The 25,576-nt window shown below is 39.2% G+C and overlaps 1 protein-coding gene across 2 annotated transcripts in view; it reads left to right on the top strand.

Moving 5' to 3' along the window:
* The first annotated feature begins 7,060 nt into the window (after window positions 1-7,060).
* Window positions 7,061-25,576, top strand: part of LDLR (low density lipoprotein receptor) — a 34,335-nt gene continuing 15,819 nt past the window's right edge. The window contains exons 1-5 of one of the 2 annotated variants that reach the window (XM_031947558.1): window positions 7,061-7,321; window positions 19,366-19,485; window positions 20,848-20,970; window positions 21,834-22,211; window positions 25,120-25,242. In XM_031947558.1, coding sequence (XP_031803418.1) covers window positions 7,240-7,321; window positions 19,366-19,485; window positions 20,848-20,970; window positions 21,834-22,211; window positions 25,120-25,242 — 826 coding nt within the window. In that variant the 5' untranslated portion in view covers window positions 7,061-7,239. The remainder of the gene's footprint in view (window positions 7,322-19,365; window positions 19,486-20,847; window positions 20,971-21,833; window positions 22,212-25,119; window positions 25,243-25,576) is intronic. The other variant, XM_031947557.1, reaches the window with a different exon arrangement.

Here is a 25,576-nt window from a genome sequence, read left to right on the forward strand (position 1 = left end):
ATGTAAACTGTGTGGATTTATAGGAGACATATACCATGGGGTTCTGATGATAATGTTTTATAACTATTGTTTTGCTATGCTGTCTTAGTACATGTCTTTGCTAAGAGCAAAATGTATCTACTAGATAGTTGTTTTTTTATCTTAATTTTTATTATCTTGAAATGTTTTTATTATTGTGTTTTTTTTAACATCATCATAGTTACCCCCAGTAACCCTCCATCTCCCCTTCCCAGAGAACCATCTCATACAGAAAATATATTTTTTATAAGACAAGAAAAGAGGAAGATCAATATATTGAAAAAGTTCAAAAACATGTACAATGTAAAACATCTGTATACCTCTCATGTCCATGAAGTTGGGAATATCTTCTTAAATTTCTTCATGTAAGTCATGTTTGATGTTCATAATTTTAATATGTCAATGTTGAATTATATTAGCTTATTCTATCTCATGTTTTTGTCTGTGTGGTTTTTTTTTTCCATTTACATTGTTGTAGTTATTGTATATATTATTTTCTTGGCTTGGCTGATTTTTGCTCTGCATCAGTTCATATAGATCTTTCCATAGTTCTCTACTCATCACTCACATACATCATTTCTTTTTTTTTAAATTTTATTATAGCTTTTTATTTAGAAGTTATATGCATGGGTAATTTTACAGCATTGACAATTGCCAAACCTTTTGTTCCAATTTTTCCCCTCCTTCCCCCCATCCCCTCCCCCAGATGGCAGGTTGACCAATACATGTTAAATATGTTAAAGTATAATTAAATACAAAATAAGTATACATGTCCAAACCGTTATTTTGCTGTACAAAAAGAATCAGACTCTGAAATAGTGTACAATTAGCCTGTGAAGGAAATCAAAAATGCAGGCGGACAAAAATAGAGGGATTGGGAATTCTATGTAGTGATTCTTACTCATCTCCCAGAGTTCTTTCGCTGGGTGTAGCTGGTTCAATTCATTACTGCTCCATTAGGACTGTTTTGGTTCATCTCATTGCTGAGGATGGCCAGGTCCATCAGAATTGATCATCATATAGTATTGTTGAAGTATATAATGATCTTCTGGTCCTGCTCATTTCACTCAGCATCAGTTCATAAAAGTCTCTCCAGGCCTTTCTGAAATCATCCTGCTGGTCATTTTTTACAGAACAATAATATTCCATAATATTCATATACCACAATTTATTCAGCCATTCTCCAATTGATGGGCATCCACTCAGTTTCCAGTTTCTGGAACCCACTGTAGCCCACTACAAAGAGGGCTGCCACAAACATTCTTGTGCATATGGGTCCCTTTCCCTCCTTTAAGATTTCTTTGGGATATAAGCCCAGTGGTAACACTGCTGGATCAAAGGGACATAGATCATTTCTTATATTACAGTAATATCCTATTGACTTCATGAACTCTAATTTGTTTAGCCACTCCCTAGTGGATGGGCATCTGCTTTGTTTTCAGTTTTTGGTTATCACAAAAAACACTATTATAAATATTTTGTTATATAAAGGGACTTTCTTATTATAAATGTGTTCCTTGGAATAATGGAGTCTCTGGTTCAAAGGATATGGATAGTTCAGTCATTTTATTTGCAAATTGATTTCCAAAACAATTTACTTTTTCCCATTTGACCTCTTCCCTTCTTATTCTAAGTGAATTGATTTTGTCTGTATCATGTAATCAGTTACCTATTTTATCTTCTATAAGTGCCTCTTTTTCTTGTTGGGTAAGAATATTTTTCCTACCCATAGTTGTGAGAGATTTATAATTTGCTTCTCTTCTGATTTTTTTAAATTATAGAATCTTTAATATTAAGGTCGTGTATCCATGTATTCAATTGTATTGTGGAATATGGTGTAAAGTGTTGGTCTAAGCCTAATTTCTGCCACACTGCCAGTGTTTTCGTATTTTTTATTAAATAAAGAGTTCTTTCCTAAGCAATTTGTTCCCAGTTTATCAGTGAGTTAATGAATTCTATTGTTTTTGATTCTCCCTTTTCTAAAAAGTCTGTTCATTGATCTCTCTATGTATTTTCTTTTAAGCAATACCAGGTAGTTCTGATGACCTCTGTTTCAAAATACGTATGAGGTTCTGGGTGCTATTCTTCCTTGGTTTCTACCTCTTTTCATCATTTCATCATTTTCTGTGATATTCTAGATTTTTTGTTTTTTTTCCAAATGAATTTTGTTATTATTCTATAGAGTTCTAGAAAGTATCCCCTTGGAAGATGTTACTTGTTAACTCATAAGAACTTTCTCTTTATTAGGGCATTTAGAGGAATTATATATAGACAGAGGGTACAAGTGTTAGTCAAATGTGAAGGGATGAAAACTAAAAAGGTGAAGTTAAAGGATGAGAGGAATGTACGGGGAGAGAGGGAAAGGAAGAGCCAGAAATAGGATGAAATAAATTATCTCACATGAAAGATGCAAAAAAAAAAAAAAGCTTTTACAGTGGAGAGGAAGACAAGGGAGTTAAGGGGAAATGAATGAACCATACTCTCAGAAGAATTGACTCAAAGAAGAAATAACACATGCTCAACTCTATTTTACTCTATGGGAAAATAGGAGGGGAAAGAAAAGAAAGAAGTGAAGGCATGTTGGGGAGGATGTAGTTAGAAGCAAATATTTTTGAGGAGGGACAGGGTGAAAGGAGAGCAAAAGTGGAATGGAGGAAGGTACTGGAATGGTTTGCCATTTCCTTCTACAGTTGATTAAACAAACAGATTGGATGACTTGCCCAGAGTCACATAGTTAATATCTGAGGTCCTGTTTGAACTCAGGTCCCAGAATGTTATTCGATATACTATATAGCTGTCTCCAATTTTTTTCTTTCTTTTAAATGAAGAAAAATTCAGTCTCCACTATAAACCTTTTTAATGTTTAATTAAAAACTTGATTTTGAACATCACACAAAGAAAGACATAACTTTTTCCATTAAAAAAAATATACAGAGGAAAAAAATCCAGAAAGGGACAATAAAGCAATTTTGTTATTAACTTGTTAAATTTAATGTCTACCTGAAAACTAACTACATAACAGAGGTTCACAGTTTTGTGCATGTTCCTCTTTTTGTTCTTTGTATTTCAGAATGTTTGCATTTATTCTAAGTTCATAATAATAAAAAAATTTAAAATAAAAAATTTGATTCTTCAAAAAAGAAAGAAAGTATCCTCTTAGTAATTTGATTTGTATAGCATTAAAAGGGTAAATTAACTGGTAGTATTTTCATTTTTATTATGTTGACATGTCTCAGCCAGAAGCCCTAAATATTCCTCTTGCTATTTAAGTTGTTTTTGATTTCTTAAAGTAGCACTTTAAAATCAAACATAAACAAGTCTTTTGTGTGCTCTGGTACATCTATTCCCAAATGCTTTATGCATTTTGTGTTATTTGGAATGGGATTTCTCTATTATTGCTTCTTGGATTATGTTACTATTATTAGATAGAAATACAGCTGATTTTTAAGGGTTTATTTTGTAGCCTACAACTTTCTTGAAGATACTTTGTTAATTAGTATTTTTGATATTTTTCTAGGACTTTCCAAGAAATCCACCAATTTCTATGGTTTTTATCTCTTCTTTATCTATTTTTATGCCTTTTTTTCTTTCTTCTTATTTCTTCTGCAAGAATTTCAAGAACTATATCAAATAATAGTGAAGAGACTTTGCATCCTGACTTTACTCCCATGTGTGATTATTAATGGTAGGTGCAGCATTGTGTGTGTGTGTGTGTGTGTGTGTGTGTGTGATGAGCTGTACAGTTTTGAAAGAAGATGCCTACAAGTTATTCTAGAAATTGAGTGACAGTTGCCAAAGGTATCAAAGTTGCACCCAACCCACTAGTGTGAGAGGATATTAACATATTTATTAAAACTGCAGTGATTTCTATACTATGTGTCAGATTTATTGAATATAACAAGAAGAGAAATCAAAAGTATGAATCACACTTAGGGCAATTATAATAATTTCTCTACTATAACATTTTATTTATATCTCCTCTTTTAGACCAGGACTTGGGAAATGGTAGCTTTATAACAATGTAGCATTATGCAAGAGGTTCAGGCTGCTGCAGTGATGAAAAAGAAAAGGTGAAAATAACCAGAAATCTAATCAGTGGGATGTGTGTGGGAGGGGATTATTAAAGTCTGCTAAAGGGCTGGCCAAATTCTGCATGTGCAACCCTTAGAAAGGGAAAGGTTCAAGTAAATAGCCACCTACTGGTTTATAATCTTAACTCAAGCACTCTAAGCTACTTTGTACTCTTCAGTTAATTGAAACACCTTTGATTGGATCTATGCATAACATGATCAAACCTCATACGATCACATAAAATCTGAATGTGGAAAGCCATTATTCATGTTTCAAAAATCAAAAAGATAACGTTTGGTGAACATACATAGGTTTTGGATCCTTTGCGATAAAGACCTCTAGGGCTGTAAAGTACACAGTTTGAGAACCATTAGCATAGGGACTTGTTAATTTTTTTTATCTTGTGTAACCAATAAGATCATATCATTCCTTTAAACTTAAATAATGCCTTATGATAAAGTGCTTTCACGACAGTTATTTCACTTAGATCTCAGGAGATCAAATTAGGAACTTAAACTTGAACACAATTTTGGAGATTATGTAGTCCAATCCCTGATTGTTGAAACTGAAGTTCAAAGTATTGCCTGCCCCAAATCACTGAGAAGCAGAGCTGGGATCTGAGGCAAGGCTTTTGATGAATGACAAATCCAGGGTTATTGGTGCTGTACTGCGATTCTGTGAGGTAATGAAGGACAGATTTTACGAATATGCTGAGGGGGTGGGACTCAAATAATATCACACATCACATCTTCTAGTGGAGGAGGTGCAAATACCTCTCAGGTTTCCTATACTTGCAACCAGTTTATTTTCCTTTCTGTTATGTAAAAACAACACTTTTTAGCTTGAATTGTTTTGAAGTTTTATTTTTTCTATTCTCAGCTCAACATCAGGTAAAACAATTGTATATGAAACTGCAAATCTCTGTTCCATACAACTTGCTTTTACTTTTAAGTGTATAATAACACCAACATGTTTCCAAACTATCCTGCTTGTGTTTCCTTTGTGCTCTTTTCACTTAAAAAAAAAAAAAAAAGCTTCAGGAGCCCCTTTTCTTTCTCTTTTTGTCAACCCTAATATCATCCCCTCTTCTCCCTTCCAAATTCTTGACATTGTGGAGGGGCAAAGATAAACTCAATATTAGAACTTTTCTACTTTTTCTTAGCCTGACTTTTGCACAAAGGAATAGAAGCACTTTCAAAGTCTGGGAATCTACATTGTAACTACTTTGTCTTAAATTTGCTGTTATTTTTCATTCATTCAAAAAGAAAACAGTAAATGCCCACTGTGTGTTCAAGGCAAGGTCCAAAATTCAAATGAGACAAGATGGCTGCCTTCATGGAGCTGAAGTCTTGTAGAGGGTTAGGATCCTAGCAAAGTTGGAATCCACAGGATAATGTGAGGTGTTTAGCAGAGAGACTTGAAACAAAGTGCTTTGAGAAACCCCAGAGGGAGGAGGATCCTGCTCTAGGGTTACATTTTTTTTTTTTTTTTTTTTTTTTGTTGAGATGCTTAAGTAACACAAATGAAATCAAAATCACTTTTGTGATTATGGGAGCTCTGGGCATACAGAATGAAAGGGAAGAAGAGCTGAATGAATCTTAACTCATCTAGAGGGATTAACTTCACCTCTTTATTATTTGCCATTTATGGAAAAGGAAACCAAAATATACTCCATATTATTAATCTCTTTTTTCAGTCTACAGAAGAAAGGGCATTCATAAGTGAGATTAGGGCAATCCATTCAATTCAACACCGTGCCCCCCTTTATTGCTTGCCGTATGCCCTCTTTTCAATTGGCAGGACAAACCTCATAAACTTCTCTCATCCCAGAAGAGGTCCAAAGGAGTTTTGAGCAAGGGACTCGGCATTTGCATCCCTCAAATAAGTTTCCTTTGGCCTAATTAATAACTGTTACTGTCAATCCAACAAACAGCTCTAATTTAGTTAGCACAGTGCTTGGCACACGGTAAGGGCTTAATAAATGCTTATTGTCTGCTAACCTCTAGATCTTTGCCAGATCTAGATCTAGGTTCTTTCTGGATCTCAGATTTATTAAGCAACTACCTGCTAAATCCCAGGTACTATTCTGGGCCACTTGGAATCTAAGACAAAAAGATGAAAGTACTTGTTTTCGAAGAGTTGACATTCTGGGGAGGTGAGGTGATAAGGTGACTAGGTACAAAGTAAGGAGTGGGGAGAGAGGGGAAGAGGAGAAAAGGACCAGGTTTGTTTTTGAATAAGCACCGGAGTAGCCTGGAACAAACTTTCAACTGGGGGGAAATAGCAGTGAGAGGTTGATTTTTGTTTTAATTTCATTTGGGTAAATAGCTTGCTCAACTCCTCACTTCACCTACGGGCTTTTTCACTTCAAACGAAGTGAAAGAATTTAGCTCCGAATTCCAGCTCCAGCAGAGAGCTGGGGGTAGCATTTTGTTTATTTGTTTGTTTTTAGAAGGGTGTGACTTTTCTAACAATGCTGGAGATCGGAAGCAAGTCTACACGCATGTATCACTATAAAACTGGAAAACATCTCGCTGCTTCACAGGCGCGATGGCTTTGGGTTAAATACTCCCCAGACTGGAGTTCCGAAAGCCATGCAGAGTACCTTTGTGAGGATCAGAGCTGCGGCCATTTAATGGAGAAAAGGCTTCAACCTTAGTTATTGGACATTCGTGATAAGCCTAAGGGAAGACGATTCAATGACTGCAGTGTTTGAGGAGTACAGATGTGCTTTGAGTTTGTGAATAACGGTACCGAGGAACTGTGATAGATAAATAAGAAACGTTTGGGGAATTGTTTTCCAGGGCTCAGGGAGGGTTGCGAAGGGGGTCCGGAATATTGTCCAGTTGCAGTCAGGATTTCACGGGTTAAAGAATGTGCCTATGTCACATCATGCGTTGGAAACTCCTCCTCCTTTCTGTGAGGTGAAGATTTTTGAAAATCACCCCACATTAAACTCCTCCCCCTCATCGAAGCTGCACATTGAAATTCTGCAAATAACTCCTGCCTCCCAAGCATTTCTCATACAGACGTGCTAAGTCACGCCTGGGTTTCATCGGAAAATTTAAAGCCCAGTTAGGATCAACTGTTGGCATAGGACACAATAGAAGCCGGGGGAAAGGAAGCTAGCCCAAAGGGGGAGAAGGAAGCATGAAAGCCCCACGAGCTTTAGATGTATTGTTGAGTTCAGGGCTCTTTGTTATTCTGATTCTACCTACAGCTACGAATGCAGGTAAGAGGTTTTGTTTTGTTTTGACTGGGACTTGGAAAGTTCTTACCGGTTGATTGGTTAGAGAGAGGGGTTTGTTAATTAATGGATCCTTACTTTTATGCCTGTGAATCCACTGGCTCTGGTAGTCGTTCTCACAGTCGCTGCCAAGCGCATCTTAACCTTTTCTCTTTACTAGAAAGATCAGTTAATTGGGAGCCAGTTTTTTGCCTTTCGACTGGACCAACACTTTTGGCAAGCTTCTGCCATGTGCCAAGGCTCGAGATGGAGATCTGAAGATAAACTAGCTACAATACGGTGTTTTTAAAAGTTTACAAGGCTAATAGGATCGCTAGTCAGTGGCGGAAATTGTGATTTTCTAGGAATGGTCATTATCGTGAACCGACGGCTTAGATAGGGCTAGATGGTGTTATAAGAATAAAGTTTTTCTGATATTCGTGGTTCGCAGAAAGCCGGTCAGAAATGGAACGGGGAGAGGGGGTGGGATTTGTACTAGTCACTACCATACGGTTCCCATTCGCTGAGGTGGGGTGTAGTTCTGCCCTCTGGAGATAGTTAACCCTACAATCTCCAGAGGAGAGAGGTTGTCCGCGCGCCTTCCCGCTCCCTCATGCTTCCATTCATTCTTTCTGGGCGGCCTTTCAGGCTGCCGAAACCTACGAGAGGGAGGCGCACCCAGAGCCCGAAATAGCTGGCCACCCTCACTGTCACTTGGACATCTTTTGCTCATTCATTCGCCAGATGGAGTGAACGAGGGGACTTAGCTAGTAGCGGTTGGTTATCACTCCGGATGGAGATGGCGGATGCTATCCGCTAGAATCCCGCTGGTCTCAGCGAATGGACGAAGTGGAATTTGTAGGCAGAGGACGGCGGGACAGGAATGGTGCAAACCTGGGGTTCTCTCCGTTCTCTGCCTCTGACGAGATGGTTGGTATGGTCCCCCCAAAGGAAAGCCTTTGGGCCAGCTGGAACTGGAGCCTGATAACTCGGGTTCCAACCCACCGCTGATGCTCCTGCCCTCCTAGTGACTTTAGCTAACGTACTTAATTAAGCTCCCTGGGTCTCAGTTTGCTTATCTGGAGTCTGTGGTGTCGGAGGACCCCTCCAGGTCTAAATGCTCTCAGGAGTAGTTTCCTCTAGGGTAAAAGTGGGGGGAGGGTTGGGCTACGTTGCTGACCTCGGGGGTCTGACATTCCATCTAGTATGACTCTTTCGCATTGGGTCCGCCCCTTTCTTAGAAAACTTCGCGCCCCTCCCCACCTCCCGCCCCGATGTGTAATCCCTAGGGGCGGGCCCGGCGTGGGAGGTGGCTCCGGGACCGACCTGCCGGGTGTCCGCCCCCTTCCCGTGGAAGAACCGTGGCCTCTTCCCCCCAATCCGGCCCTGCCTAGTCCAGGGGCCTCCGGAGTTCCTCCCCCAGAGGGTTTTCCGGCTTCCTAGCTGCGGCCGCGGCCTCGGCCAAGTAGTCCTCGAGGGCTTCCGAGGCCCAACCTTCGGCTTCCTCCGGTCCATCCCACCCCAACCCTCGCGCAGTGCTGGTGGGGGAAGGGTGGGGCCCTTCCCATTGGATGTCTCTGGAACTGGCGATCCTCGAGCCACTCCCCTTGGCCAATAGGGGCCAGGGACGGCGGGAGGGAAGTGGGTTTTTTCCGCGTGGCACCTCCCAGCCTTCCGTCACTCGGAACCTCCGGGAAGTCTCGGGGAGGGGTTGGGGGAAGGGTGAGGCTCCTGGGTTTTCTCCCTCTGCTCCTGCCCGCTTGTGCTCCTAATCTTCTGGTTCCAGCCTGGAGTGACCGAAACTCTCAAAGGCCATCTCCTTCTGTCTGGTCACAGGGTTCCGAGTTTAAAGGGATCGTGAAAAAAGGCGCTTTCTGCCATCCAATTCAATTGCATATTAAGCATCTACCTTGCATGAGGCAGTGTTAGGCACCGGAGATACAGATGTGGAAACTGAGATCCAGAGAGGAAAAGAACCCTGGCTAAGTTCACACATGAGCCAGCACCCAAACCCAGGTCCTTTAGTGACTCCAGAACCAAGTTTTCAGACCCTAAGCCGCTTTATGGCCACTGCGGGTCCTCCTGAGGACAAAAGGATTGCTCAGCTCACAGCCTCCCTTGCCAACGCATCCCTAGGACCAGTATCTCCCAGGACCCAGTGCTCCAAAACCCCGTAGCTTTAGCAAACACTTTGTTAACAGCTCTTTATTTCCTTGTGAATGCCAAAGCCCGGCCAGTTTACAGAGTTTTAAAATCTTAATCGTTGCAGATACTGATTTTTAAAAATAGGGTCAACTTAAAGTTGCTCGCGTTTCTTCCCATCATGAAATTACGTGCAAGAACGGTAGTTCTTGCCTCTGAGATTAAAAGCTCAAACTTGCAGAACTTTCACACCTGTCTTGGAGATTCTGGCTTTGGTAAGAGATGAGGATCGGGAATGTTCAGATAACAGCACCAGATACGAAGTTCAGGAGCCCCCCCCCCCCCTTTTTTTTTTCTGCTGCAATTTTTAAAGTGTAATGGTTTTAAGGACTTTTGAGGGATAATAAGAATAATAGTCTTAATATAATTAAGTGATCCTCTTTCTCCTCTGGGTCGTCTGAGCCTATAAAAAGATTATAGGTTTTAAAGGAAACAAATGCTTGTTTATTAGCTTAATTAAACAATTCTGGGCTTTTAATGGGAGAAAAAAAGAGTTGGTTCTGTAGGTCTGATTGAGCAACATGTTAATCTGAGATTTCAACTGTGGCCAATCTAATAATCTGGTAATCGGCGATTAGGCCTTTATTTCTATATTAGTGATATCAATAACTCACCTAGTTGTTCTGGGCAGGGACGATTTCTGATCCAAAAAGTTATAATGACTTGCTCACGCCATCCTCACTTGAGCAAACTTTGTATATTCACTTTGAGAGAAGAGATTTCATTTTGTTATCTTTGGACTCTAATAATCCGGATGCCTAGTAAGATTTAGAACGGAAAAAGACCTTAGGTTGGACTAAATGACCAACCACCTGATTTTACAGGCGTAAAAAATAGAGGCAGGGAGATTAAGTAACTGCCCAAGGTAACACAGATAATTGTGATACCTCACATAGAGATAAGAGTGTATATGGGACAGATAACCTTATCTTATCTTCTTTGTTCAGCACTGCTCTGTAGGGTACACTGTATAAGTAGCTGAAGAAAGATTTGAATCTGGGTTCCCTCACTCTAGCGACATTGAATGTGAGAAAGAGATTGTTGAACATTATAATTTACTTTTGGATAAAGGACTTCTGTGGAAGTGTCATATCCAATAGGCTTTGAAAAATCTGAGAGTAAACATTTGTTACTTTATCATCAGCTATTATTGTCTTACTTATCCTGCGAGGTTTTGTTTCTTCTGGCAGGCAGTGCTTCCTTTCTTTTAATCTTTCAGGTAGATGATCCATAAGATAACCAACACTTGGCATTGGCATTTCTGAGGAAATTCTGCTAGTATCCATCCATATTGGACTTGAAAATAGTTATTCTTGATCAAAAGTCACTGAGTGTTTTTGGTTCATATTCAGGTCACCTATACCTAGGGAAATTAAAAAACTTCTCTGTTAAACCTTAGAACACTTTATAAGTTTATCCTGCTCTGGTCCCTTGGAGTCCCAGCAGCATAAAACTGACTAAGGCAAGAGAAGGGAGTTGGTCCTGGATTCCTCCCTTCCTTTCTCCTTTCCTTTCCTCCACTCCCATTCCCTCTTGAATATTTTGCATTTACTTATTTGGTATGTCACTAGGATAGAAAACCAAATGCCTTCTAAGATACCTTCCTGTTCTAAAAATATGATTCTAAAATCCAACATTACTTTTAGGGTGTGTTTCCCCCCAAAGTGGAGATTAGGCTAAAGTATAGTTGGTTTTCATCCTTGGGCTTCTAGTGCATTCCCCAGTGGCCAGATGTAGCCTGAAGCCCTCTGAAATCCATCCAAAGTATACATTAAGCTTGCTAATGGCCTCTATCTATCAGGTGAGTTGACAGTTGCTAAGAGATTGTAGAAGTAAGCAGTTGGTGTGTGTCATTGCCATTGATGACCAAATTCTGAGAAGAGAGGAGGGGAGGGAGAGAGAAAGGAGGAAAAGGAGCTAGAGACACAAAATCTGAGAATTAATTTGGAACTTGCCCATTGGTGGTGGGGAATGGGGGAGATCTGTGACTTCATTTATTTAGGGTGTCCTAGATGAAGGCATTGTCTCCCATTGGTAGCTGCTATACTACTTGGGGTCCCACAGAATTCCAGGAAGTCAAGTGACTTTTTGGGTACACAGCCAGTATAAGGTTAAAGGGATGCTTGAACCCTGGTTTAGCTCATCATAGGTTTAGGAAACTAAAACCTCTTAATTTGCTTTTGTGGGTGATGGTGGTGGTGATACAGGAGGAAAAAAATCATAGAAAGCAATTACCTCTTCATTTGCATGAGGGCAAAAAAGCAGAAATTCAGGGTTTTTTCATCTGTTATGCATGAGCTATCTGGAATGGTTTTTTTTGTTTTGTTTTGTTTTGTTATTGTTATTGCTAACCAATTAGAAACTGCACTTGTAGCACTGCTCAATGTCCTTTCTTGGTTTCCCTTTTCCAAGAATTATACAGGCACCCTTGGAGAGGGGTTGTGGAGATGGTGGGCAAGTACCCATTCATCCTTCCTTACTCACTGTTAAGTTCGGTAGTGTCTCACCCTGAGGATGCTGAGAGATTTAGAGGATGAAGGAACTTTAGAGTTGATCTAGTCCAACCTCACCCCTCATTTTACAGTTAAAGAAACAGACAGGTGAAACAAATTGTCAAACAGGAGCATGTTGATGCAGTGGGTAGAGCACTGGACCTGGAATTAAGAAGAACAACATTCAGGTCCAGTCTTAGACACTTACTAGCTGTGTGACCTTGGAAGAGTCACTTACTCCTTTTTGCCTTGATTTCCTAATCTGTAAAATGAGTTGGAGAAGGAAATGACAGATCATTTTAGTATCTCTGTCAAGTAAACCTTAAATGAGATCAAGAAGAGTTGGCATTTGATAAGTGCTTATTCCTTTTCTCCCAACATCATAACCATATTCAGTCCAGGTCCTTTGAAGTCCTGGTGTTTTCAGCTAATTTGGTTGATAGCATTTGGAGCTTTGAGTATGTATCAGTTCCATGGCTAGACTGAAAAATGTCCTCCTAAGTTGGCTAGGTGGATCCTAGAGAAGTTCCCCTCTTTCCTTTCTCTTTACTATTTCTCAGTTTTCATTAATAAAAGTGATTAGCACAGTGACTGGCACATGTAGGCACTTAATAAGTGCTTGTTCTCTTCCTTTCCCCTCCCTTGCAAATTCTCCTTATAGAAGTTTTTGTTTACTTGACACATCCTTGTTCAAATGTTGTAAGAACCAGTTCTGTGCTTCCTCTTCATCCTCAGACAGGAAGGGCTGAAATGAGCCTGAATCGGTGGAGTGACTTTAGCTCCTCCTTTAGTGACAAAGCATGAACAATGTACTTGCTCAGGACTTCCTGTCCCTGAGCAGCTGGAAGTTTCAGATGTGTAGAATGTCTCTGCTGACAGCTTTTCTCAAATCCTGTCCTCCAGAGTGAATAATAAATAAATTATATTAAACTCTGTAAACGGCTTACAACAAATACAAACCAATAGACAGAAATTCTAGAAACTTGGTGCTTTTATTCCTGGCTCTGATACTTCTGCAGCTGTTTGGATCAGATAATTTCCTCTTGATGCAGCTCAATTTCTCATTTATAAAATAATAATGATGGTGATGGCTAATGTTTCTTTTTTTTTAAAAAAAAATCTTCTTAAATCTAATAGTTTTTTATATTCCCAATTACATGAAAATTTTAACATTCATTTTTTAGGTGAAAGAAAATTTATTTTTAGAGTAGCTTTTTATTTTTCAAAATACATGTAAGATAGTTTTCAACATTCACCGTTGCAAAACCTTTTTTTCAGTTGTTAAATATTTTATTTTGTAAAGTAGCCTTTTATTTTCAAAATATATGGAAAGATAGTTTTCAACATTTACTCTTGCAAAACTTTTAACATTCATTTATTTTTAAGTTTAGATTTCCAAATTCATCCTTCCCACCTCCCTAAGACAGTGAAAAATTTGCTGTGGGCTTTATATACAATCATGTAAAACATATTTCCATATTAATCATGTTATGAAAGAAGAAACAGTTTGTAAAAGGAAAATACTGTGAAAAAAGGAAAGTGAAAATAGTATCCTTTGATTAGCTTTGGATGTTCTTTTTCTGGATATGGAGAGCATCTTCCATCATGACCTTCTTGGAACTCTTTTAGATCATTGTATTGCTAAGAAGAGCTAAATAAGTGAATAGTAGTGTTTAAATTAAAATGTTGGATATTTCATATTTTTATAGCACTTACTATGGTAAGTCACTGTGCTAAGCACTTTACTAAAAATTATTTTATTTGATCTTCACAACAACCCTGGTAGGTGGATATCATTATACTTATTTTACAGATGAGGAAACAGAGGCAGAGATTAAATGACTTGCCAAGGTCTAAGAGCTTGAGACTAGATTGAATTCAGATTTTCCTGACTTTGTGAAGATAATTATATCTATATTCTCCATCTCATAGGATTATTGTGAGGAAATTATTTTACTAGCCTTAAAAGTGCTAACGGGATGAGATTCCTGCTTTTACCAATAATAAAACCACAAAAATGAAACTATATATTTATTTTAAAGAGTTATGAAGTTTAATTAAAATGTGTTTTGATGTTTCTCCCCACCCTGAAGCCCAGTTTCTTTTCCATCTGTTAATCATTCATTTTTATAGATTAGGAAACAACAGATAGAGGAAGTGACTTTCGCTTGAGTCACAGCTGATAAGTAAATGGAAGTCAGTACCCATATTGTGCAAGAAGTGGGAGCGGTATAAAAGTTCCAGTTTTCTTCTTTCAGAACTTTGAAGATCAGAAATGTGAATAAGTCTCTAAATCAATCAGTCTCTCCAGAGTGTGGCATATGATATTTCCAGACATGATCATTAAATTCCATGTATAGTCCTACGGTTGTTGAATGAGGGCTACAAAGAGTTTCTTTCTACCTTCCCCCACAACGGTCCTGTGAAATATGTAGACAAGCAATAGTTTCCCTATTTCACAAATGAGGAAACTGAGGTTCCCAGAAGAAAAGTTACCCATCGTCTCAACGGCTAGGAAGAGCCAGAGCTGGATTTGAACTCATCATTCTCACCACTATGAAAACATTGTTGCATGCAGTTTAACCACACAGAATCTGTCCAAAATCCAAGTCTTTAGGAACAAAAATTTAGAACTAGAGGGTCATTTCTGAAGCTTATACTGTGACTTGCCCAAGGTTACACAACTGGTAAATATCCGAGACCATAAGGCAGGTCTTCCTGATTCACATTTCAGCACTACCCCTTACACCATGATGCCTTTTCTCCTATTTCTTGGAAATGTCTTAATTTACTCTCTAGATGTCAATTCATCTTTCCAAGGACCTTCTCCCATTTCTGCTAGCATTTTCTGGACAGTTGTGATAGCTTTCCTTGGCTGATCCATTCCCTCCTCCCTCCAGTCAGTCCTAATCTTGTTTTCTTTGAACCTTGCTCAAGTGAAAGCCCTCTCCCTAGCATTCAGGAGCCTTCATTCTTGGCCCTACCCTGGTTTCAACTGCTCACCCAAATTGTACTTAGCTAAGCCAGAGAATGTGGTATGGCAGGGACACAACTTAGAATCACAACTCCTGGTTCTTGGAGTCAGAAACCTGGGTCTCGGCTCTGATACTAAGCTGCCCAAACCATGTTCCCACTCTGTGACTCAGTTTCTTCATCTGTAACATGAATACACTTAAATTTCTGTCTTACAGGGCTGTCAGTGAGACAGAGTTTTGTTCATTCTAAAACACTAAGCAAATGTGAAAAACTAATGATTGCTTTTTCTTGCACACATCTCTGTTAGCCTCTGGCTCCTTCCCCTCAGTTTCTCACCCGTGCTTTCTAATTTTTCTTTTCCTCTTTATGTTTATTCATATTCTATAATTCTATTAGGCTTAGCTGAAGTCTGATCTCCTCCATTAAAGCCTGGCCATTTGAGCTCTTTTGAGAGATCTGACACCATTAAAACTCCATCATAGATAGTTCCCTCATCGTCATCCCCATGTTATACTTATGATGTTTCAGGCAGCTGATCACTTCTCTCCATCTGGTAGAAAGTCACTAAACCCTCTAGTCTAGGGCCTTCCTTTGTTCCTTTGTTCCTTCCTTGCTTCCTTCTTCCTTCCCTCCCTCTTTCCTTCCTTCTTTTCCTCTCTCACTTCTTCCTTCCCTCATTTCCTCCTTTCCTCCTTCCTTCCCTCCTTTCTTTCTTTTTCTTTTTTCCTTCCTTCCTTTCTTTCTTTCTCTTTCTTTCTTTCTTTCTTTCTTTCTTTCTTTCTTTCTTTCTTTCTTTCTTTCTTTCTTTCTTTCTTTCTTTTTCTTTCCTTCTTTCTTTTTTTCCTTCCTTCTTGTGTGTATGTTTTTGTTTTTGTTTTTGTTTTGGCAAGGCAAGGTCACATAGCTAGTAAGGGTCAAGTATCTAAAGCTGGATTTGAATTCAGGTTTTCCTAACTGGGACTGGTGCCACCTAGATATTTAGGTGACTTCTTTGTTAAGAAAAAATAAGGCACTTAGAGCAGTAAATACATCTCAGGGCCTTGATTCAAAAAGATCTGAGTTCAAATGCAGCATCAAGTACTTCAGTAAATACATGTGAGCAAGTCACTTTACCTCTGTCTCAGTTTCCTTACCAATAAAATGGGGGTTATAATGGTACTTACTAACCAAGGTGATTGTGAGGATTGAGATGATATTTGGAAAGTATATTTAGTGCAGTGCCTGGCACATAGTAGGTGCTAAATAATTGCTAGCCATTATTAACTACAGGACAGCTAGGTGGTGAAATGGATAGAGGGCTGGGCCTGGAGAAACAAAGACAAGTTTTCCTGAGTTCGACTCTGGTTTCAGACAGAGGCTGTGTGATTCTGAACAAATTACTTGACTGTTTGCCTCAGTTTCCTCATCTGTGAAATGAACTGGAGAAAATAATGGCAAACCACTAAAAATAAAATAAAAAAGTAATGGTGGGGTCACAAAGAGTCAGATAGACTGAAAAATGACTGAACAACAAATTATTATTATCCATTCTTGATCTTCTCTGCTTCCCCTGAACTTGTCCATTGGCTCTGGAGATGACAGACTGATTCCTTGGGACTCAATACCAATAAGATACCTCACTAGTTTGTATTGGCTTAGGTATGAAGAATACAAATTCTTTTGTCTTGAGTAAAACCCTGGTTTTCTGGTTAGGTTACCTGGAGAAGTTACTGCTTTAAAAGAGCTGATGAATTGCAGTAGTTGTGTTTGAATAAATGAATATGGCTTCTCTTTTTAGATGAGGGGAAAGTGTTTTTTTGAGCCTTGAATAATCGGAAGCCAAGGCAATGTGGGGGAGAGGGAAATACCTGGAATTTGGAGTCTGGGGACCTGGCATGGAATCTGTGGCTTGATTTTAGGGAAATGATTTCCCTATTTGTAAAATGAGGCAGTTGGTTTGCATGATCCCTGAGATCTCTAGCTTTGTAAACATCCATAATCCTTTGGAAGCAATGATCTATTCCCAGTAAGTCAAGCCAGGAGGAGGAAAGAGGAGCCTTATACTTCATCTGGTAAAACTGAGTTTCTTAATCTCTAATCCAGGGAATGAACCCAGCTTCACCCAGCGGTCTTTGGGTAATTTTAGTGGGTCCATGAACGTGAATGGGAAAACAAATTACATTTTAAATTTCAGCATGATTTTATGTATTTTAAAAGGGGGTTTACCGGGCTTCATTAAGATCCTGGAGGAAATTATGTTCAATATCTTCATTTTACAGAAAAATAAATTTGATACTCAGAGAAGGGATGATAATACATTTCTTATACAGAAAGATATATTCCAGTAGGGTGCCTTTTCCATCTCATTCACTCGATAGATTTTATTTTATTATTTTGATTATTTATTTTATTATTTTAATTAAATGCCTCAAGTAAAAGGCACTGTCCCTACTTTCCTGTTGAGCAGGAAGATACAAGGAACAGATATTCCTGATTTAAAATAAATCACAAGCATAGAAAATATATTTTGTTTGGAGGTAGTGACATTTGAGGCAGACAATTAAAAAACCCATGTATCCCCATCATTCCTTATTACTCCAGTCTTTATCATTTTGTCCATTGGTGGTGTGCTAAAATTAATTCATCCCAGTCCTGTACAAGAATTGATTAGCTTCTCCACTCTGGAGAACGTATAGACATTTCAAAAAGCATTCTTTAATTGAGTTGCCTATGGTCTCAAGGATTGGAAAAGTGATTCTTCTGCCATGCTGATCTCCCTTCTTCCCTAACTCCATTGACATTTATTCCTTTCCGCCTCTCACAGCATCATGGCATGATGATAAGAACATAGATTTAAAGGTCATCTAATCCAAACTTCTCATTTTATAGATGAGAGGAAACTGAGCTGGAGAGAGATTAAGATAGCCCAGCAGCAGGGTCAGGATATTAACCCAGTTTTTCTCAACTTTTACTATCCTAGGATCATGTATTTAAAGTTGGAACAGATCTGAATGGTGATTTAATCCAAGTTAACCATTTTATAGATGAGGAAAGTAGGATTCAGTAAGGTGGAAAGACTTACCTGAGCTTCTATAGCTGGTGAAGATTCAAACTGTTTCTTTCTTGGTTAAATTAAAATGAGCAGCTTATCTCTGGGATAATATATATCAAGTGCTAATTGTGCTTGAGAATGTCCTTTTGTTTGTGGGAAGTTTTCTTTTTTTGAAAAGAATTTAACTAAGACAGAGTCCTTAAACTCCTGGGATTCATAGTCTAGTGGGTAGGAGGTAGCATGGGGAGGTTAGATGCCAATGCAACCATCATAAGCCATATTACATAAATAATTAGAGAAGTTCCCATTTCAGTTCCCTGATGGATTCTTAATCTCATGAGTGTGAGTATTTTCTCTAGCAATACAGGTCAAAACCCATCCTTGCCTACCTATCCTATTTGGCTTTTATCTTATCCATGTCTTCTCATAAGTCCACCAAAGAACTCAATTTACTAAGTAAGCTCTTTATATTGTTCATCTCGACAATAAATTGATCAGTTGGGTCATTCATCAGTTGTCCTTTGTCCTCATTAATTGATTGGCCCATCTTTTTTTCCCCAAACATGCATTTATCAAATACTTTCCTTCTTTGCTTTTCCTCCATTGTTTGCATGTTTCTCAGCAAACATTCTTTGGGAAATTCATTTCTCATGATACACAGTCACAAGATATCACTATAGGAATATTCGTTTTAAAAAATATGGGCCTTGATTTCAGAGAGAAGCTTGGATTAATTAAAAGAATTTTGCAGTTTCCCAAAGGCAATCTCATTCTCTTGAAGTTGGCAAAGATATATTAAATATCTACTGTGTGACAGGCACTATGGTACAATTCATTTGTAGTATCTGTTCAAAATTTAAGTAGTGATGGGTGAGCTTTATATCCAATTGTTTATCAAAGTCCAAAACGATAGAAATTCATCCAGTTGAATTTTCTTGTATGGATAATCACACACCAGGTAAAGGTTAGAGACTATTAATTTACTTATTTTGCTTATTGTCCCTCTCTTTACTTTCCTCTTTAACTCTTTACTATTCTCTTTAATTTCTTTGTGATTAAGAGTTTCTCTAACTCTGGGACCCCTGTCCCAGATCCAGTTCTGTAGTTTGAACAATAGTTGAGAAGAGGGAGCAGAACCATCTGATGATAATCCTTAGGTTGGAACCCAACTGGATACTTTTGGCAGAGTTAAATTAATGATAATGATAGCTAGTGATAATTGGATTAATTGAGTTTCTTATTAGTATTGTTACTTGGCAGTCATGACTGGCATTGATTTGACAGTTTGGTGGCTTGTTAAACTTTTGGTTCATTTTCTATCTTCTTCTCTTGTCTTTATTTTGCTGTAGTGGACAAATGTGGGAGGAATGAATTCCAGTGCCTGGATGGAAAGTGCATCTCCTATAAGTGGGTCTGCGATGGTACTGCCGAGTGTAAGGACGGATCGGACGAAACCCTGGAGACCTGCTGTAAGTCACCTCTGACCTTCTCAAACGGGGCTTGTTGGACTTTTTTGGTGTTATTAACTCCTTTTGGCAATCTGGTGAAGTTTATGGTACCCCCATCAATTCATAATCCAAGGAAATGCTAAATTTCAGTTAAAAGTTATTGAAAATTGAGATGTGATTTTTTTTTCCCATCTAAATTCACTGACCCCCTGAAATCTGTAGGGGTCTGTGAACTGCAGGTAAAATGGGGAGAATAGTAGCAACTTGCCTTCACTAAGTGATTGTGAGAATTTTGTTCAGTCTAAAGCAAATGATCTCTCTGCAATGGGGAAAGCTAAGACAAGAGGATTTAAGGGAGTCATTGGCTGTCAGTTATTGATCTCTGTTAGGAATTGGGGATGTGTGAATAGGCTCTAGGTGCATGGGTAGACCTGGATGTCTTGGAGCATAATCCATTCATTAAATGTGAACTGATTTCATTCAACTAAATGACACTACCCCACAATAGCTTGGAACCATTTTGTCTCATAAGATAGTAATGGGGTGTTTCCTTTTGTAATTGGGCGTGGGTTTGGGGAAAGGGTTGGTTGGGGGTTTTTTTATGTGTGTGTGTTTTTTGTTGCTTTTTGTCTATACCTCTGTGTCTAGATGCCTTCCATAGAATGGACAGGTACTTGCTCTGCTACTTAGAATATTAGTCAATGAGTCACTTAGAACCTAGGTGACTAAGAGCTTAAGTGACTTACCCTCCAGTTCCACAGCTAAATATATATCAGAGATGGGACTTGAATCTAGACTTTCCTCCCTCCAAGGGGAGAATCATCTGTTTGCCTCCTGTTACCTGTGGTACTAATTCCTTACACTTCTGTCATATTTGTCTAGTTTGCAAGATGCTGTTCTCACAGAAGCTGTGGGAGGCTGCTATTAATTGAACTTTTGGGACCATTCTCATTTCTGTAGTGAGGTTACAGAGTTACAAAGAGTTTTCTTCACCACAACTGTGAAGGACAGAATTGTCATTCCCATCTCACAGAGGAAGTAACTGAGGCTTTCAGAGATTAAGAGAGTTTTTCTTGTTCACACAGCCAGTATCTGGGATGTGATTCAAATTCAGGTCTTCATCCTTCTTAATACTCCTATATTTTTGCTTTTTCTGTATATTTTTATTGTATATTGCTTTTTGCAGCATAAAGCCATCATTAGGTACTCGTCTCATTTTACAAATAAGAAAGTGGGGGCTCAAGAATGGGGAGAAGAATGATTTCTAAATAACTGAGTCAAAACTCCAGCTCAGGGGCTCTGTTCCCTCACTCCCCCCTGCATGCAGCCTCTTAGTCTTGGCTCCTTTTCTGTCTAAAAGAAGATCGTTGCTATTTGTTGTAGCATCTGTGACCTGCAAACAAGGAGAGTTCAGTTGCGGTGGCCGCATTAATCGCTGCATTCCCTCCACCTGGAAATGTGACTCCCATAATGACTGTGAAAATGGTTCAGATGAACAAGATTGCCGTAAGTATGGCAAGAGGCCGAGGTGGGTGGATGGCAGTCAGAGGGCTCTTCTAAGGACTTGCTGAATCCATTCGAGTTAATTTCTGATTTCACATGCTGGCTAATTAAAATCCAGTGTGGTTTTTCAAGACTATGCAGACTCTGGGGTAAAAGTGCTCAGAAATCACCAACTATGACTATTTGGGAATTTATCTGCTGAAGTATTTAGTGTCATTCTCCCACCCTCACCCCTAGCCCCACCAGTCAGCTCTGCAATATTGCCCTTAGTCATTTCCTTCCTGAAATGTACCCTGCCTTCCCTTTTCTATTCAGAATCCAAATTCCCCCGTTCTTCAGTCCCTCCTCTTCCAAGAGGCCTTTTATTTTGTCCCTCTGCCATCCCCTACTAATCTCTCCCTGTTCTGAGTGGGACTTGGGCCCCACCATATCTCAGATTTCATCAGTAGGTGTTTTCACTCTCCTAACAGGGACTATTATATATAGCCCTTCCATAGTTTATTTGTTTTGGGTGTTTTTGTAACTTAAGGAGATGCTTGACATACATAGTAAATATTTAATAAATGCTTATTGGTTGCCTGCCTTTCTGTACCCATCCCTTAATTGCTTTAAGCCTGTAAATCCTGTCTCCCCATCCGGGATGCAAGTTCCTTGAGACAAAGCACTGTCCTAGACTAATTCCCTTATCCCAAAGGTGTTTATTCCAATACTGAGTCCTTAGTAACTTCCCAATAAATACTCGTTGCTGCATGACTCATGCATTTATGCCCCAATTATGTACAATTATAAGAAAATTCGCAGGGCAGTATTCTAAGAGGAATTTAGGGAGATACGCTTGAAGATCACCAGATTTCTTCCTCTTCTAGCCCCTAAGACTTGTGCCCACGACCAGTTCCGATGCCATGATGGAAAGTGCATCTCCCAAGAATTTGTCTGCGACACGGACCGGGACTGTGAGGATGGGAGCGATGAGCTGAATTGTCCAGACCCCACCTGCAATCCGGCCACGTTCCAGTGCAACAACACTGTCTGTATCCCCAAGCTATGGGCCTGTGATGGTGACCAGGACTGTGAGGATGGCTCCGATGAATGGCCTGACAACTGTGGGGGACACAGCTTGGTCAAGGAGTCCAAGCCTTGCTCCTCTCTGGAGTTCCACTGTGGCAGTGGAGAGTGTATCCACATGAGCTGGAAGTGTGATGGCGGTTTTGACTGCAAGGACAAGTCTGATGAAGAAGGATGTGGTAGGTCCCCAGAAACTTAATTTCCCATTGATAATTGTAACTTTTCCTCAAATGTAATTTGCTGTTCTGTCATTCATCTGCTTGACACATTTCAGTGGCTCCCTTCTGACAATAAGGCAAAATCTACTCTTCAGCCTGGCACTGAAGGTTTTCACCAATCTGTCCCCCTTCTCTCTTTCTACCTGTGCATGCATAATATTGATTCTGTCTTCTCTTAAGTACAGTCCATTGGTATATTCCATCTAGTAAGTTCTTAAACGTAGGGGTTGTTTTTATTTTTGCCTTTGTATTCACTTTGCATATGCATGTGCATCCACACTAGTCTTTTAACACAATTTCTTTTCTTTCTTTTTTTTTTGCAAGGTAATTTGGGTTAAGTGACTGCCCAGGGCCACATAGCTAGTAAATCTTTAAGTGTCGGAGATTGGAAAGGTAGCTCTTTGAACAAGAGTCCATTGTCAGATAGTGACCAGGAGTTCTGTATATTCTCTCAGCAAGGTGCAAGTAGTCATGCTTTTGCTAATCTTGGAGACAGCCCCAGTTATAGAGTTGTCTGTGATCTCGAAGCTGGGTGTCATTGAGCATCACTGGGCATACCTACCTTCCATAGATCTTCCTTTAGACTCAGGTCCTGTAATCTCAACAGGTTGATTGAAAGAAAGCAATTGATCAACTTCCTCATCTATTTTTTTTTTTTTTTGAGAGGGAGGATTAAGTGACTTGCCCAAGGTCACATAGTGAGGAAGTGTTAAGTGTCGGAGGTCAAATTTGAATTCAGGTCCTCCTGACTTCAGGGCTGGTGCTCTATCCACTGACATCTAGCTGTCCCTTCCTCATCTATTTTTGAAAGCTTCCTATCCTTTCTGGGCTGACTTAAACAATTGAATTTTTGTCTATGAAACCCTATCAATTCTTTCTCCAAACTCATTGAAAACTGCTCTTCTGAAATCTATAGTATATGTCAGACTGATCCCATATTCCTATTCCTTTTCTTTTCTCTTATATTCTGAGGTGGAGAGTTCACATCCTCCCAAGATTTCATCTACCATGACCTCACCAGAAAGTTCCTCATTTTTAGTGAGAATTAGGGCCAGAATAGAAGTGTCTTTCCTTATTTCCTACACCTTTTGGTGGAAGAATTGATCATTAAAGTAAGTCAGGAAGTTATTGTTACATGTTTTGCTTTTAGTAGAAAGATGGCTTAAAGTGTTGCTTAAATCAAGTACTTAACTTGTCCGGTGCTAAATTCCTCATCTGTTTTTTTTTTTTTACTTTAGGTGATCTAGTATTCTCTAGTAAAAACAGTCATTTCTGCTTCTTCCTTTGTTGACTTTCTCCCAGATGTTCTCAACTGTGCTTCCTGCTTCTGGTTTCTGAATTTCCTCATGTCCACATCTTAGTATTTATTGTGATATTTGCCATCTTCTCCACAAGGGAGGATGTTTTCTTTTTTATTTTTCTTTTAAAGACAGTATACTCTTACAGAGTTATATTCTAGTAATGGGTCTTAATTGACAAAGTCTATGATCCTCATGATGTCAGTTTCATTTTCCTGCATTAGCATTTTTGGTTCATCTTGCTAATTATCCTTATTATTAATTTTTTTCCCTGAGGCAATTGGGGTTAAGTGACTTGCCCAGGGTCACACAGCCAGGAAGTGTTAAGTGTCTGAGATCAGATTTGAACACAGCTCCTCCTGACTTCAGGGCTGGTGCTGTATCCACTACAACAATTAGCTGTCCCACAACCTTACTTTGTGCATTTATTTGAGACCATGGCTTTTCCTGTTGGCTCCTTTCTTGAATTTTTTTGGACTCTTTTTCTTCTTTTTCCCCCACACTGAGGCTTTCTATTTTCTTTCCAGGACATAAACTGGAAGTGTGGAGAGCTGCTCCTCTTGGGAGCATCTGCTCTCTTTTCATCTTGATTATTATCAAACAATTATTTTTATTATCAAGAAATAATTATTATTATTTCAAGTCATTGATTTTAGATATCATTTTCAATTCAGATGCAAATTATTACCATTCACAAAGCAATCTTTGTAAATGTTGCTGAGTTATGTCCACAAGGGAACTAAGACCCTTTGTACTTGAAATGAAAAAATATGATCATTCTTTCTTAGTCAAAGAATAATTCCTTCTTTCCTTCTCTTAATTTGCTTTAGTGGCAAATGATTAATCTGCCCAACCCCATTTCACCCATTTTATCATGGTATGTTTTAACTCGGCACAGTATGTCCCAGCTTGGTGTTTTTTGAACTGGAAAAAAAGAATTGAAGTTGGCGTGATGTTTCTCTGACTACAGAGTTAACCTTTGTCAACCAGACTGGAACCGGTTTCTAACCTGTGGATGCCCGGAGCCAAATAGAGCAGGCTAGGACAGAAATTTAATTTCTATCCCTAGTGGCGGGACAGAAGGCAGTGTGGGAAGATCTCAATACTTCTATCAGTGGTCGTGCAGTGAGCTGTAGCCCTGACAATGAGGAGTCACATAATATGACAAGTTTGATTCATAGCAGGGTCCCTGAGCAGAACTTGTTTGAGTTTAGAGCACTCCTGGTGCTGATCAAAGCAATACTTCATTTCTGTGATTTTGCCAGAGAGGACGATCATCCAGAGGGTGAGCGCGGAGGATTGTTGTTATACCAAACTCAGGGCACAGCTTGCTTGGCTAGACCTTAGATTTGGAAAACTGAGTGTTTCCTAATATCATGACATCTTCCACTAGATTTTTTTTTTTTAAATCTAAATATTCCTGCTCTCCCTCTGGTTACTGTACTTCCTCTTATAAAAAAAAAAAAAGGATTAAAAAAAAAACAAACTAAAATATTATTCTCCTTTTGGGAATTTCTACACTGATGATAACAATTTAGAAACGAACATCTCTTGGTCTTTCCTGTTCCCAGTCAAAGCCACTTGCCGCCCAGATGAGTTCCAGTGCAATGATGGGGAGTGTGTCCACGGGAGCCGACAGTGCAACAAGGAATATGACTGCAAGGACATGAGTGATGAGATGGGCTGTGTCAACGGTGAGACCCAGCAGAATGTCTCTGTTGCTCCAAAGGAGTTCTATATAGGAACATCCTTGATGGAGGAAGGCATTGGTGCTTGGCAAGAGAATTGTGCATTTCTGATGATTTTTTTATATGTGGGTTATTTCATCCACATAGGGATTTGCCAATGAGTTGGTATCGGCTCTGCCACTTAGTCTTAGCTGTTAAGGCACTGAGAGGTTAAATATTTTGGGCTTGCCAAGGATCAGAGAGTCAGTATATGTCAAGGAGCGTGATTCAGCCAGCGTGTTTTTGATTCCTGGACTGGTTCTCTCCCAACTATGCAATCGTGTCTTTTGAGATGGGGTTT

The sequence above is a fragment of the Sarcophilus harrisii genome, chromosome 1, assembly GCF_902635505.1.
Source record: "Sarcophilus harrisii chromosome 1, mSarHar1.11, whole genome shotgun sequence".
Classification (NCBI taxonomy): domain Eukaryota; kingdom Metazoa; phylum Chordata; class Mammalia; order Dasyuromorphia; family Dasyuridae; genus Sarcophilus; species Sarcophilus harrisii.